The sequence below is a fragment of the Peromyscus leucopus genome, chromosome 18 (assembly GCF_004664715.2).
Source record: "Peromyscus leucopus breed LL Stock chromosome 18, UCI_PerLeu_2.1, whole genome shotgun sequence".
Lineage (NCBI taxonomy): Eukaryota > Metazoa > Chordata > Mammalia > Rodentia > Cricetidae > Peromyscus > Peromyscus leucopus.
In genome coordinates, this window is record NC_051078.1 from 20590320 (window position 1) to 20606751 (window position 16432).

A 16432-nucleotide genomic window follows, 5' to 3' on the forward strand; every position below is an offset into this window, starting at 1 on the left:
GAAGAGGGCATTGGATCCTATGGGACTGGAATTACAAATGGTTGTGAGCTTCCATGTGGGTGCTGGGAATCAAACCTGGGTCCTCTGAAAGAGCAATCGATGGTCTTAACATTTCAGCCATCTCTCAATCCTGATATTTAAATTTTCATGTTCTGTGTAGATTCTACATGTTAGTTTCTTGTTAGATGTAGAGTTGGAATGCCATTCTGTGGGCTGTCTCTTTATTTTGCCTAATGGTTTCCTTTGTTTTACAGAAACTTTTCAGTGACATGCAGTTCCATGTACCAATTGCTAGGATTATTTCCTGAGCAGTTTTGATGTTTCTTCTCTTTCTAGATTCCTATTAAAGTTTTCTTTGTTAAATATTCATTCACCCTTCTGTATCCATTTCTCATTATTGGTATCCTAGATTCTCCTCCGTTATGATTCTGAACCTTATGGTTTTATATATCCTATCTAAAATTCTATGAATTCATTTACTACTCTAGCTACAATTATTGCTTTTACTAAGAACTGCCTAATCTGCCTTGAAAACAAGCTCATCTATTGATGCCAAAGGAGAAACTCACCAGGATGTCTTTGGGTTTATCTTTGGCATCTGAAGATCAACATTTTCAACTTGTCTTCTTTCCACTCAGGTTTCCTCTATTTCAGCATCCGTTGTCTCTAAAATAGTATTACCCGTCTTGTTTTAACAGCCAGAAATGATACATGTCAACCATTAGCACTATTCTCCTGACTCAATATATCTTTGGTTTTTATTGACTCCATGCCTTCAATAGCTCTTGAAAGTTTACTTTTCTCTGATCCCATCACCATCCATCATCTCTCCCCTGAACTCTGACTATGAACTCCTCCATAGGCTCTACATTTCTTAATTTCTTCCTATATTTGGGCGGAGGAGATAACTCAGTCATAGAGTGACTGTTTATCATACAGGGCCCTAATTCTAATTCCCAATACCACACACATGAAAAACCTTCTATAATCTACCTGCGACCCTTTAATACAGTTCCTCATGTTGTAGTGACCCCCACAACCATAAAATTATCTTTGTTGCTACTTCATAATTGTAAATTTGCTCCTGTTATAATTGGTAATGTAAATACCTGTATTTTACAATAATTTTGGGGGTCATGACCCATAGGTTGAGAACCCCTGGACTACACCATCCCTCACATCAAAGCCAGAGAAGTTGTATAAAAACATGTATTAACCAGAGTCCCATTGTCTGCAGTGAGAAATACAAACTGTTAAATGTGACACTATCTCTTTTTACCAGCTTAACTCACTCAACAAATATTCAGTGATTAGTAATTATGTTCCAGACTCTGTTCTTGGCTTTACCTCTTGCGTTTGTGGCATTTTGTGCATTCCATATTGAAATTGTTCTCTATCCTGAATGTCTTGTTACAACCTACTTACGTCTAATATTCTCCACTATTTGTTAAAAATTAAAACATTTTGGAAAACTGCAGGATTTAGACAAAGCAGGCCTCCTAGCCCCCTAAACTAGATAAAGTCCCCTGTGATCTATTTCTGGAAATAGTATTCATATTTACATTCCTCCCCTAAACCTATTAAATGTATCTTTTTTTAAATAATGCTGGAAAGTCTTTTAATTTGTATTTTGACTGTGGTAATGCCATATATGTATGGGAGTGTCTTAGGGTTTTCATTGCTGTGAAGAGACACTATGACTATGGCAACTCTTATAAAGGAAAATATTTAATTGGGGCTGACTTACAGTTCAGAATTTTAGTTCATTGTCATCATTATGGAAAGCATGGCAGCAGGCAGGCAGACATGGTGCTGGAAAAGGAACTAAGGTTTCTACATCTGTATCCAAAGGCAGCAGAAAGAGACTTGAGCCTCTAGGCCTGGCTTGAGCTTATGAGACCTTAAAGCCTGCCCCAAAGTAACACACTTCCTCTGTCAAGGTCACACCTACTCCATCAAGGCTACATTTCCTAATAGTACCACTTTGTATGGACCAAGCATTCAAACACATGAGTCTATTCAAACCACCACAAAGAGGCTTAGCCAAAGATTACAGGAAGGAATAAAAAATCAAAAATTATATAGTTGAATTTAAAATTTACAAAAAAAAATACATAAAGGGGTATACTTACTATGAAAGACAGACTCATTTTCTTGAGCTACTTCTGTTAAGAATTCAGCAACTTTCCATGTGGGAAGTTGATTTATATGCTGCATGGAAAATTACTGCATATTTAAGGCTTATCTCAGAGCTATAATAAAGCAGCTTATGTTCTAAATCTTCATGTCGTAAATAGGTCCAGAAGGGCTTTAAGAAGGCTTAATCCTTAATACAACACAAGTCACTGAAGTGAAACTTTCTGGAAGGATTCCTTTTATCTCAGGCAACAGGTAGCTCAATGTATCTGCTGGAATTCAAATGCAGGGATTTCTTTGCTTGGAAGTATAGGATGGATAATAAGCTATGTCTAAAATCGTCTAGAAGCATTACAACTATTTAAATGTTGCACCTTTAGAATGATCAAAAACGGAACCTTAGCATTATAGAATGATTTATATTTCTAAAATATTGAAACAACATTCAATTCTTTGACTACAAACACATTGTTTGTATTTCATTAACAGCCGATGGTGCATGGTGAAAATAGTTGGCAGTATAAACCATGTAGCTTTCACTGGTTACTCAGCTGATGAGGTTGAAATGCTGTCTTTGAAACTTTGAAACTGTAACTTTCTCTACATTCTTGACATCTAGCCCTACGATAAATATATGCAGTGATGTGACACTTTTCCATACAGGCCAAACTGGCAAAATCCCACCTGCTAACCCACTGTTCTTCTCTACATTTTTATGCTGTATTTATTACCAGTCTGTTAAGTAAGCCTACCACAAAAAGTATGTATTCCTTTATAAATCTCTTTAAATTCTTGTATTTGGTATTCTACTGTGTCTTAAATATAGAAATAAAAATGAGTAACGCACCCACTAGATTACAATATATTTAAAGGAATACAAATATATACATACTCATGTATATGATTATATTTGAAAAATATAGCAAAAATGTCAAAAGACTGAAAATTAAAAGTATGGAAATTGTTCTTTTCTTTACCCAAATATAATATCAGTCCATAGGAGATTTTCTTTAACTATCAGCTATAGATCAGTTTTATATATTATCGTGTGTGTGTGTGTGTGTGTGTGTGTGTGTGTGTGAAATCATGGATAACTGTAAATACTCTTTAGAATAGTGGTAAATGTACATGGTTATATTGAATGAACAATTAGAATTCCCCCATATATTAATTATCTCCTATATACTGTGTTGTGTACAAGGCACTGGATATAGAGAATAATAAAAAAAATAGCTATAGTTCCTGCATAGTCAGGAAAGAACTTTTCATTGTAGTGGCATTTAAGAGAAAATACAAAGAGTAAATCTGAAATCATGTAGGGAAGAATATTCCCAGAGGACCTTGGGCCACAAACAAAGAGATAGGTGTCTTTATGAATCTCATGCAAGAACAGTAAGAAGACTAGATGAAATGTATAGATCCTTTATGACGGCCTAAATACTGACCAGATTCCTAAGGGACATGGATAGTGAGTATTATTGAGGAGCCAAACTATGTTCTGTCCTCATGAAAATTAGAATCCATTAAAAGCTTTGAAGTATAGGAACAATGTTGAAATTTTTCTTCTAAAAACAGTTTTCTGACTCCTGTTTATAGAATGGTTAGAAAGTAACTTGATAGATGTTCTTGTGGTACAGTTAGTAAGTGGTATTGGTTGTAGTTGGTTCTTTTACTCTTTTTACTCTTAGCTCTTTGGGGGCCTACCACCCAGCTCCCCAATAAGAGGCTTATTCTCTCTTATGAATGCCTGGTCATAGCTTGCCTTGTTTCTTGCCAGCTTTTCTTAACTTAAATTGTCCCATCTATCTTTTCCCTCTGGAATTTTCTCTTTATTTCTGTATATCTTTCTCTGTGGCTTGCTGTGTAGCTGGCCCCTGGAGTCTTCCTCTCTTCCTCTCCTTTGCTCCTCAATCTTCTCTTTTTCTTTTTCTATTTATTCTCTCTGCCTGGCAGCCCTGCCTATCCTTTCGCCTGCCTAGCTATTGGCCATTCAGCTCTTTATTAGACTAACCAGATGTTTTAGACAGGCAAAGTAACACAACTTCACAGAGTCAAACAAAGGCTACATAAAAGAATGCAACGCATCTTTGCATCATTAAACAAATGTTCCACAGCATAAACAGATGTAACATATCTTCAACTAATATTCCACAATTGGTCTCTTCAGCTGGGCAGTGGTGGTGCAGATGATGAGATATGGGAAATGAATGAGGGGGAAGGACATGCCTTTATGAATTTGGTCTGTATAAAATTATTGGAACACAGTTTATTAATTCTTAATATAACTTAGACTCTATAACCCTTTTTACAATGACTTGCTCTATTTGTGAGAGTTATTAGGAAAAAGGTAGCAAAATCTAGACCTTGTTTACGTAAGCTCATGGTCAACTGCAGAGGAAATTGAAATATGAAGATTATCCTGCTACCCTGCATGACTTCTGTATTAGTAGATCAAAGGATACCAGCATCCTTTATGTGAAATGAAAACAGCACACATGAATTCATTGATCTAGGTTTTAGGTTGGTAATATTATAGACATTTAGAAACAATAAATATTTTTTTATCATTACTGTTAAAAATCATTGTAAGAGACCAAACTCCAAGGATTCTGAAGAAATAGTACTACTCTATCCTTCTATAAGATTGGTCAATATGATTGCCTTGCTATAAATCCTAACATATTGGTTGTATGCATATAACTATGAAAATTATGAAGATATATTTAGTTTCATCTGTATCCTCTTTAAGCAATCACTTGCTTCCATTATTCTTTCAAAATAATAACTTGTAGTCCCCTGCCATTTGCTATTCTGACTCCTTATTAAATTGATAAATGGATCAAACTTTATTCCATACTATTATTTCTATGGAAATGTTTTCATTGGCAAAACTCGTTTTATTTTAATTTATTTTCCTTTTTTGCTTTTGTCTTCATTTATAATACATCCCTACTGCGGTTTCCCCCCCGCCGCTCTTCCTCCCAGTCACCCCCCTCCCCAGGTCCACTCCTCTTCTGTCTCCCATCAGAAAAAAATAGGCTTCCCATAAAACTTTTTAAATGTCATATAGTAATTATTGACATCTTACAAGTTCCTTTGAAATGTTTATTTGTTGGGCTGATCTACATTGATGCAAATTAAATATACTACAAGTATATCTTAAAAGCAAATTTTACTTTATATATGTTCTTGGTGTTCCACTAACAATATCAGGTTGCTGCAAATAAGATAAAATTTTAATTTAACTTTTAATTCTAATAGCTCTAATTACTATAAGCTAATTATTTGGAATTGATAGATGTGTTTGTAAAATATTGAATACCAAATGCCATTCTCTTTCAAATATCTTCTCTAAGTTGAAATACATATCTTTAAAACTATACCACAACCATGCAACAGATATTAGAATTAATGTAGCACCAATGGTCACACCACCATTTTTCAGATATGCAACAGTGTGCATGATTATATTTAGTAGTTAAACATATTAAGCACATCAGGACATGTTAAGCATTGCTATTGCTTTTGATATTACTGTTTACTGTTCTATGTTGGGTCAGGGACCAGGGATGTGTTTGTAAAAATTGTACTATATTAAAGTTATTATCTGTTTAATTTACAAAATAGCCTACTTCAGCTCTTGCATAGAAATTGATGGCATGTACACACACACACACACACACACACACACACACACACACACGCACACACACACAGGAGGGGAAAGGTAGTTTTATTTGATCAGAAGTCACTTGGAGGTCTTTCCTTGCCCCTTCTTTTACCATGGTCAAGTTATGGAAGTTCTTTGCAGTTCATGACCGTCACCTATGAAATGAAGTGCTTGCTTGCATGACTTGCAAGGATTGTTTCAGAACTAGTCTGCTCCGATTCCATGAAATGGGAAGTTAATGAATTTGGCCTTGGTAACTTCATGCATAGCACAAATAATAAAAAGACAGAATTCATTGTTAACATCTTGTGAATTTTCATTGGTTCCATGGAACTAATCATTAGAAACAAATCAGTTTGGAAGTGCTGTCTAATTTAGATATTGGTGAAAATCACAGAGCTGAGCCATTCGGGGGTTGTACTAAACTCAAAACTCTTCAAACGGCTTGGTGCCATGGGCCCATTTGAGAGTCCCATTGACTCTTCATGAATGCAGCTCAGTTAATTAAAACAAATATGGTTATACTTTATTCAATGCATCAGACCAGAACTTCAGTAGAGTGAGCTGTAGAGCCTTGATTAGCTTTAAAGCCACACACCCCGTGTCTTCAGACTGAGAAGGTGAATGAACTTGACGCCCCCTGTCTGTTGCTAGATCTCCGCATCAGAAGACAGCATTCCTCTGAAAGTGTTTCTAGTATCAACAGCGCTACAAGCCACTCCAGCATTGGCAGTGGTAACGATGCCGACTCCAAGAAAAAGAAAAAGAAAAACTGGGTAAGACATCCCCTCTAGTCAAATTCAGATCCTGTGATAACTCGGGGGACTTAGCTTTTACTTGTGGGGCGGGGTGGGGTGGGCGTGGCTTTAGAGATCTCCAGCAGTTGACAGAGCTCCACTCTGGGATCCACTTCTCAAGTTCTTTACCTCTCCTAAGGATAGGCAGACAGGGTGCTGAAGGGCACACATGCTGGGTGGAGCTAAGGTGGAGAGCAAGAGCCAGCTTTATGATCATGATGGAGACAAAGAAGAAGATTGCAATTAGGATGAGGATGGTGGAAATAGTGATGGGAGGGGGAAGGAGAAACCTTGAAACCTAAGTCCTTCCCAAGCCCTAGATTCTACAGAATGTATAGTGAATAGAGCACCAGCCCATAAGAAATCAACTACATTAGCTTCTATTGGCATGTATGTATATATCCAACAGAGCATGGTCGGAATACTGAATGGACCATAGTAGGAATATAGAAATGAACTTTAAAAGAACTATGCATAAATTCACTAGATATATTTTTCATAATTTGTGACAACATTAATCAGCCACTAAAAAAAGTGGGGGACAGTAAAGGACAGAATTTTTGTCAATACCTTGAGACAGAAGTCAACCTTCACATAAATATAACTTTTTGAGGAAACTCAAAACGAGTTGGGACTTTGGTGCTTTTCTGTAAATAATGAAAACAAATATCTTTTTGTTTCAACACAATGTTTATGCAGGTAATATTTTAAAATACTGATCAGCCTTCATTCCCTTGATTTGTAATTCCACACTCTTTCATGTTTCTGCAAGGTGAACTCGAGAGGAAGTGAGGTGAATGTAAACCGTGGACATTTGGCATGCGTCTATACAAAACACCCTACCTTGGCATGAATGCTATTCATTTTGGCAGCAGGCTTTTATACCTTTTAAAAGCAGATTACCTTGAATGTCTTTTCTTTGTGCCTTTTCATTTTAATCTCAAATTTTAAAGAGAAGTAAAAACCACTTTCTGAATAGAGCTGTAGGGGACACCAATTCTGGTTTTGAATAGTCTTGGAATTGGAAATTTGAATAGAAAAAAAATCACAATTAATGAAGTGTTAGGTGAATTTGATTTCATTTTGCTTTTTAAGTTTGTACTGTCAGCAGGATATGACTTGATTGTAGCGCTAAAGTGGCCATTTAAAACAAATTGCCTTGAAGAGAGAAGCCTTGGGAACAGAGATCCCTTCAAGGTGCTTAGTTTTAAATGAGTGCCGACAGCCATGCCCTTGACCTCGCACTTTTTAAAAGCCCTCCATGTTTGCGCTGCGCTGGATTAATACAAGAACAAAAGGGAAAGAGAGCACAGTATTAATGTTTTAGGGATGCTGTGCTGCCATTGTTAATACTCTGCTTACATATACTGACCCCAGGCAGTGGCTAGGACGGCACCTTGCAAACTAACGCCCCAAAGCCAATCCCTCCAAGTTCAGATGGACAAACGTCTGACTTCTGTCCTTCTTGCAGCTGAGAAGCTCTTTCAAACAAGCGTTTGGGAAGAAAAAGTCCACCAAGCCACCATCCTCACATTCAGACATCGAAGAGCTGACAGACTCCTCCCTGCCAGCATCCCCCAAGCTACCCCACAATGCCGGTGACTGTGGCTCTACATCCATGAAGCCCTCCCAGTCAGCCTCAGCGTAAGTTCCTCCCTTTGTGGCACTTTGACCTACTTTTCAAAACTGACTTCAGCCCAGGCCTTTGGCTATGTCCTAAATGCAGTCAGGCTCACTTTCACAAAACACAGCATCTGTTTCTCCCAATCATTTCAACTCTTGCTAGAATGGTGGATGAGATTTGTTTCTCTCATATTTTTTCTATTAGTTTCTGGTGTTTCTCAATCGCATTCTACACCTTTCTAAATCATTCTTTTTTTTTTTTCCTACTTGCGTTTATCCATGTGTCTGTCTAACTGTGCATACATGCAGGTCACCCCTTGTCTGGCCACCCAAGAAACGAAAAAATGGCCCTGTGATCTACAGGCATAGATCCCGGTAAAAGAGTGTGTTGCATGAAACTGTAAAGACACAGGTTCTAACCCAGCCATGGATTTTATTGTCCTTTTCTAAAATCCTTTGCATGTGTTATAGCCTCACATAGTCCCTTGTTTTTCAACTAAACATTAGTTCCCCCAAATTCATTTGTCTTTGTTTGCATTAGATAACATGACATTTCTACAGCAGCCAAATTTTGAGTCTAAGAAAAAAAAACACAGCATGTAAAATGTAATTGGTGAGATAATTCCATATGTTTTTATAAAGTCTTTAATGCAAATTTTCTTGTATGCTCAATGACAATGACTTTCATAGAACTGCAAAGAAAACAGTACCACTATGCTTTGACTACATAATTTCATTATTTATATAAGGAAAAATTTTGTGATCAATTACCCAAGCCTTCAGATTTTAAATGGGGAAGTTATTAGCTAGTATAAAGAAATCTTTTGGCAGATTGTCCGTAACAAAGCTATCCATAAAACCCAAACAAAGAAATAAGGATATAGTGGATGTGACCTTCAGATAGTTTCCAGCTAGCTTCCTGGCGTGGGTTGAAATTGGTGGCTTAGCTTCATTAGCTGTGATCTCCTAAGTCTTCAACGTCCAACAGGAAGTTTATGTAACACTCATCCACTATTTAAATGTCCCAAACTAATCTCTGTAATTTATTTTCTACAATATTTATATTGGATTTTCATGGAAGCTGAATGACAGCATGGAGGCAAATAAGGTTATTGTTTGCACGGTTTTATAAAAGGAGAAATCAGCATTTTGAGAATATAATGATTTGGCCTTTAAAAACGGAGAATTTCATGTTACAAATGGAGGGTTAAGCCCCTTGACAAATACACAATGGAATGTCACAATGGCTTCTTTTATCCGTATCAGCCACCAGGGAGTTCTGAGGATCACTTTTTATTCCATAATACCAGACTGTTTTTAAACTTCAGAAAACAGGACAAAAAGATGAAATGAGAAGTAGCTGTTTTCAGTTTTGAACCTATGAATGAGTGCTGGTAAAACTCTCCTTTGCTGTAGGTTTTTCCAGCAGCAAGGAATTTCTTCTGTACCTGGTGGATATTCTGAAGTTCAGCCTTTAAAAGAATCATTCCTTTCCCTAATCCTCGGGCTTCTCCTGACAACCTATTTTGTGTTTGGTTTTCCTTTAGGATCTGTGAGTGCACCGAGGCTGAGGCAGAGATCATTCTGCAGTTGAAGAGCGAGCTCAGAGAAAAGGAGTTAAAATTAACGGATATAAGGCTGGAGGCCCTCAGCTCAGCTCATCATCTTGATCAGATCCGGGAAGCCATGAACCGGATGCAGGTCTGTGCATCCGTCCTTCTTCAAGGAACAAAATAGAAGGATAAAAAGCCAGCCTTTTCTCTTCTCATAGGCATGAGATAACAAATTCTACTTTGAAAACCACCATGCACTATTTCTATTTTTTTATTCAGTCTTTGCAACTCCGTTGTTAATACCAAATGGGGGATTTGCTCAAATCCAGGTTGGCAATGGGAGGGCAAACCGGCCTACAGGGCAATTCAAGAGACACATACAAGTGAATGGATTCAGGCAGGCAGTTGAGTTTTAAGAAACTACTATGAAATTTGCTTCTTTACTTTCCCATGAGTTACCTTTGTGTTGGCTCTTTAAAGATGTTCTTTTGAAATCTCGCTTCTACCCATTTTCTATTGAAAGACGAAAATAATGAGGAAAACTAAAGACATTCATCACAAGCTTTAGGATATGGGACTAGAAGTGATTTTGAATGCTGTCTTGGCAGAAATGCTTCTGCACTTTTGGAAGCATCTGCTGTCAGAGTTCAGAAAGGGTCTGTGCTCTGACTCCTTCCTTTTTATCATTGTGAAGCAATGATGACTTGGTTCCCCGGACTCTGGAAATAAGAAAAGCAAATGCTAAGTAGTTTATCTGCTGCTGTCGAGATGAACAAAAAGGTTTCTGTGGTTGTTATGAGTGTGGTGCCCTGTTCTGCAAAATAAAACCTTTCCCACTTGTTAGCTAAGGTACTGAAAGAACTTAAATCACCTTATAATTATTTTTTGCTTTGTCCAGTTGGCATGAATTCACAGAAGTGCAACTGGCATCATTGTCCTGTGAAAGTCTAATATGATTTTTAACAGGAGTAACATTGGGGCTGGTAAGAAGGCTCAGCCTTAAGATTACTTTCTGTTCTTCCAGAGGATCTGAGTTCGGCAACCAGCACCCAAGTGTTGTGGCTCACAGACTCCTGAAATTCCACTTCCAGAGAGTCTGACACGCCCTTTTGGATTCTGGAAGCAATACATTCACAAACACAAATCCACACTCATACAAACACCTATTTACATAATTGAATTGTTTTTAAAAATTAGGAAACATCCAGTTACATTTAAAAATATTAGGAAACATCCAGTTATATGTTGCTGGAGGGCTTCTCTCCAGGTTCCCCAAGCCCCGCAGTCCCACAATCCTCTTATAAAATAATCACTCAGACGCTTATATCACTTATAAATTGTATGGCCGTGGCAGGCTTCTTGCTAACTGTTCTTTTATCTTAAATTAACCCATTTTTATAAATCTATACCTTGCCACGTGGCTGGTGGCTTACCAGAGTCTTTATGTGCTGCTTGTCCTGGCGGTGACTGCAGTGTCTCTCTTCCTTCTTCCTGTTTCCCCAATTCTCCTCTCTCTTTGTCCCGCCTATACTTCCTGCCTGGTCACTGGCCATCAGTGTTTTATTTACATAGAGTGATATCCACAGCACTTCCCCTTTCTTCTTTTTTTAAAAGGAAGGTTTTAACTTTAACATGGTAAAATTACATATAACAAAACAATTACCGAGCAAGAATTATAGTTACAATATTAAAGAAGATGTCCTATCTATCTTATATTTGTGAGCTAACTTATCTTTTATCATAACTGAGGAAATTACAACTATCTAGTTTTCAACCACATCAAAGACCTGAAAAGGAACATAATGGTACCTGAGAAATGGTAGATGGATGCAAGCAACTTTCGGGAATCTTGCAAGAGTAGACCAAGACAGCTGGCAGCCTGGACAGTCACCTAATGTTTTTCAGCATTGTTGGTGCATTCAAATTGGCTACAGGCCTAGAGTATCTGACAGACCATTTTCAGAAGCAGGAATTCTGAAAGACCATTTTACCCTGTCTTGGCAGAGTACAGTGGTCGCTTTCCTTGTGTCCCGTTGTCCAGAAAGGACAGCATTGCATTTGTACTCTCAGCCATCAAGGCAAGGGCAGTTCTTTGCCCAGTAGGCCATTTTGTGCCAAGAAGACAAACTTCCAAATGGAAATGTCTTAGAAGCCCAACATTCTCTCGGGATCAATTGGTGCAGCCAGGAGCAATTGTGTCTCACGTCAACAGAATTCTAAGTTATTTAAATGCCATATTCTCTAGGTCTATGAAGTGTTTGAAGATTACCTATCTATCTGAAATATATCTATGTATATATCTAGAAGACTTAACTAACATGGCTACAAATATGATTATCATAGATGACTAATTATTAATCTATTTTTAATTATCATTACAATTTTAAATGAATTAAATATAATACCTCAAACAAGAATAGAAATATATATATATATACAGTATAACAAAATTAACTTCAAGTTTGTATCAATAAACTAAAATGTATACCAATGTAAAACATTTTAAACAAGTTGTTCTTTAAAAGTAGGTTCATTAATCTACCCTTTTATCTTATCATCTCCATATCCTCCTATATATCTATATCATATCCCCTTTTCTTTTTTAGAAAGAGATCACATTTATAATCAACCTGTTTTAAATAAAAATATTGGTTTTTCTCTGTCCCACACCAGAGGGCTCTTCTGATTTGGGACACAAGAATCTCTTAACCATTTTTTTTTAAAGCAATATGTCTGGGTTTAGAGGGGGAGTGAGCCAATTCCACCTCTAAAGCCAGCTTGGTATATTTGGGAATTTGGGCGTAGCATCTCTTACTACTTCCTGCTGGAGGGGGCGCTGTATCTTATGGGGATGCAAAGAAAATTTTAGGCCTATGGGGTAGTTCGTGAGGATGTATTGTGTGAACCAGTTGCCTTGAAACCGCTCTGGATGTTGGATCATCTGGGCCATGGTGTCATCGGAGACCTTTCAGGGGTCTTGGCTGGTGAAACCTGATGTATCTTAATCTGGAACAAATCCACAGCCTCTGGCTTTCTGTGGAAACAAAAGCAGAACCTCTTTTCCAAAGCAACATATCCTTAAATCCAAATTTTGAAGTCAAGGTACCTTTAAAATATACATTTTGGCATAACTCAACAGCTTTTGTAATCAAATGTTTTTCTTTAGTTACGAATATCAAAGAGAACATAATCCAGATTCTCTGTGTGGTAGCCATCTTTACGTGGCTTATTTTTTATATTACCTTGAGCCTATTGCTTTAAACTGCACCATTCTAAGACTGAAAAGGTGCTGTGGCTGCTGGCTCCGCCCACTTCAGCTTCCCAACATGGCAGTGGTACATTTTCTGGCAGCTCTGGGAGTCATCAAGTCTCAGAAATAGTGGGTCTAAGCTTTTTATCAAAGCAGCATGTAGCCCAGAAACCTTTTTTTTTTTTTTAAATACTAGTAAAGACTAAATCTACCACACAGCTTAATGTGCCACTGGCAGACGCCTCATTCCCGCCATACTGCCGTTCAAATGCACACGCCAGGAACCCGCCAGTGTTCAAACCTGCGTTTTGCGGCGTCTAGCTGCCTGTATGAAACAAGAAGCAGGAACCTGGTTTTGGCTCTGTTTAGAATTGGTTATTAAATATTCTCAGGTTTAAGGTGGAAACTCGAGCCGTTGGGCGCCATTTGTTGCTGGAGGGCTTCTCTCCAGGTTCCCCAAGCCCCGCAGTCCCACAATCCTCTTATAAAATAATCACTCAGACGCTTATATCACTTATAAATTGTATGGCCGTGGCAGGCTTCTTGCTAACTGTTCTTTTATCTTAAATTAACCCATTTTTATAAATCTATACCTTGCCACGTGGCTGGTGGCTTACCAGAGTCTTTATGTGCTGCTTGTCCTGGCGGTGACTGCAGTGTCTCTCTTCCTTCTTCCTGTTTCCCCAATTCTCCTCTCTCTTTGTCCCGCCTATACTTCCTGCCTGGTCACTGGCCATCAGTGTTTTATTTACATAGAGTGATATCCACAGCACTTCCCCTTTCTTCTTTTTTTAAAAAGGAAGGTTTTAACTTTAACATGGTAAAATTACATATAACAAAACAATTACCGAGCAAGAATTATAGTTACAATATTAAAGAAGATGTCCTATCTATCTTATATTTGTGAGCTAACTTATCTTTTATCATAACTGAGGAAATTACAACTATCTAGTTTTCAACCACATCAAAGACCTGAAAAGGAACATAATGGTACCTGAGAAATGGTAGATGGATGCAAGCAACTTTCGGGAATCTTGCAAGAGTAGACCAAGACAGCTGGCAGCCTGGACAGTCACCTAATGTTTTTCAGCATTGTTGGTGCATTCAAATTGGCTACAGGCCTAGAGTATCTGACAGACCATTTTCAGAAGCAGGAATTCTGAAAGACCATTTTACCCTGTCTTGGCAGAGTACAGTGGTCGCTTTCCTTGTGTCCCGTTGTCCAGAAAGGACAGCATTGCATTTGTACTCTCAGCCATCAAGGCAAGGGCAGTTCTTTGCCCAGTAGGCCATTTTGTGCCAAGAAGACAAACTTCCAAATGGAAATGTCTTAGAAGCCCAACATTCTCTCGGGATCAATTGGTGCAGCCAGGAGCAATTGTGTCTCACGTCAACAGAATTCTAAGTTATTTAAATGCCATATTCTCTAGGTCTATGAAGTGTTTGAAGATTACCTATCTATCTGAAATATATCTATGTATATATCTAGAAGACTTAACTAACATGGCTACAAATATGATTATCATAGATGACTAATTATTAATCTATTTTTAATTATCATTACAATTTTAAATGAATTAAATATAATACCTCAAACAAGAATAGAAATATATATATATATACAGTATAACAAAATTAACTTCAAGTTTGTATCAATAAACTAAAATGTATACCAATGTAAAACATTTTAAACAAGTTGTTCTTTAAAAGTAGGTTCATTAATCTACCCTTTTATCTTATCATCTCCATATCCTCCTATATATCTATATCATATCCCCTTTTCTTTTTTAGAAAGAGATCACATTTATAATCAACCTGTTTTAAATAAAAATATTGGTTTTTCTCTGTCCCACACCAGAGGGCTCTTCTGATTTGGGACACAAGAATCTCTTAACCATTTTTTTTTAAAGCAATATGTCTGGGTTTAGAGGGGGAGTGAGCCAATTCCACCTCTAAAGCCAGCTTGGTATATTTGGGAATTTGGGCGTAGCATCTCTTACTACTTCCTGCTGGAGGGGGGCGCTGTATCTTATGGGGATGCAAAGAAAATTTTAGGCCTATGGGGTAGTTCGTGAGGATGTATTGTGTGAACCAGTTGCCTTGAAACCGCTCTGGATGTTGGATCATCTGGGCCATGGTGTCATCGGAGACCTTTCAGGGGGTCTTGGCTGGTGAAACCTGATGTATCTTAATCTGGAACAAATCCACAGCCTCTGGCTTTCTGTGGAAACAAAAGCAGAACCTCTTTTCCAAAGCAACATATCCTTAAATCCAAATTTTGAAGTCAAGGTACCTTTAAAATATACATTTTGGCATAACTCAACAGCTTTTGTAATCAAATGTTTTTCTTTAGTTACGAATATCAAAGAGAACATAATCCAGATTCTCTGTGTGGTAGCCATCTTTACGTGGCTTATTTTTTATATTACCTTGAGCCTATTGCTTTAAACTGCACCATTCTAAGACTGAAAAGGTGCTGTGGCTGCTGGCTCCGCCCACTTCAGCTTCCCAACATGGCAGTGGTACATTTTCTGGCAGCTCTGGGAGTCATCAAGTCTCAGAAATAGTGGGTCTAAGCTTTTTATCAAAGCAGCATGTAGCCCAGAAACCTTTTTTTTTTTTTTAAATACTAGTAAAGACTAAATCTACCACACAGCTTAATGTGCCACTGGCAGACGCCTCATTCCCGCCATACTGCCGTTCAAATGCACACGCCAGGAACCCGCCAGTGTTCAAACCTGCGTTTTGCGGCGTCTAGCTGCCTGTATGAAACAAGAAGCAGGAACCTGGTTTTGGCTCTGTTTAGAATTGGTTATTAAATATTCTCAGGTTTAAGGTGGAAACTCGAGCCGTTGGGCGCCATTTGTTGCTGGAGGGCTTCTCTCCAGGTTCCCCAAGCCCCGCAGTCCCACAATCCTCTTATAAAATAATCACTCAGACGCTTATATCACTTATAAATTGTATGGCCGTGGCAGGCTTCTTGCTAACTGTTCTTTTATCTTAAATTAACCCATTTTTATAAATCTATACCTTGCCACGTGGCTGGTGGCTTACCAGAGTCTTTATATGCTGCTTGTCCTGGCGGTGACTGCAGTGTCTCTCTTCCTTCTTCCTGTTTCCCCAATTCTCCTCTCTCTTTGTCCCGCCTATACTTCCTGCCTGGTCACTGGCCATCAGTGTTTTATTTACATAGAGTGATATCCACAGCAGTTATATTCTTTTAAGATTTGGTTTATCTTTGTGAATGTGTTTGTCTTTGTGAATGTATATGTACAAGTGTGTGCATTTATGTGCATACAGCTAGGCTAGAAGGTCAAGTGTCCTCTATTCCTGTCCTCTATCATTCTGCATATTCCACTGAAGCAGGATCTCTTCCTGGACTTATGGCTAGCATAGAAGCCAG

The 16432-nt window shown here is 38.0% G+C and overlaps 1 protein-coding gene across 8 annotated transcripts in view; it reads left to right on the forward strand.

Moving 5' to 3' along the window:
• Positions 1-16432, forward strand: part of Nav3 (neuron navigator 3) — a 767863-nt gene that overhangs the window by 719409 nt on the left and 32022 nt on the right. For 7 of the 8 annotated variants that reach the window (XM_028873085.2, XM_028873083.2, XM_028873088.2 and 4 more), the window contains 4 exons: positions 6461-6582; positions 7376-7396; positions 8075-8247; positions 9774-9927. In XM_028873085.2, coding sequence (XP_028728918.1) covers positions 6461-6582; positions 7376-7396; positions 8075-8247; positions 9774-9927 — 470 coding nt within the window. The remainder of the gene's footprint in view (positions 1-6460; positions 6583-7375; positions 7397-8074; positions 8248-9773; positions 9928-16432) is intronic. The other variant, XM_028873084.2, reaches the window with a different exon arrangement.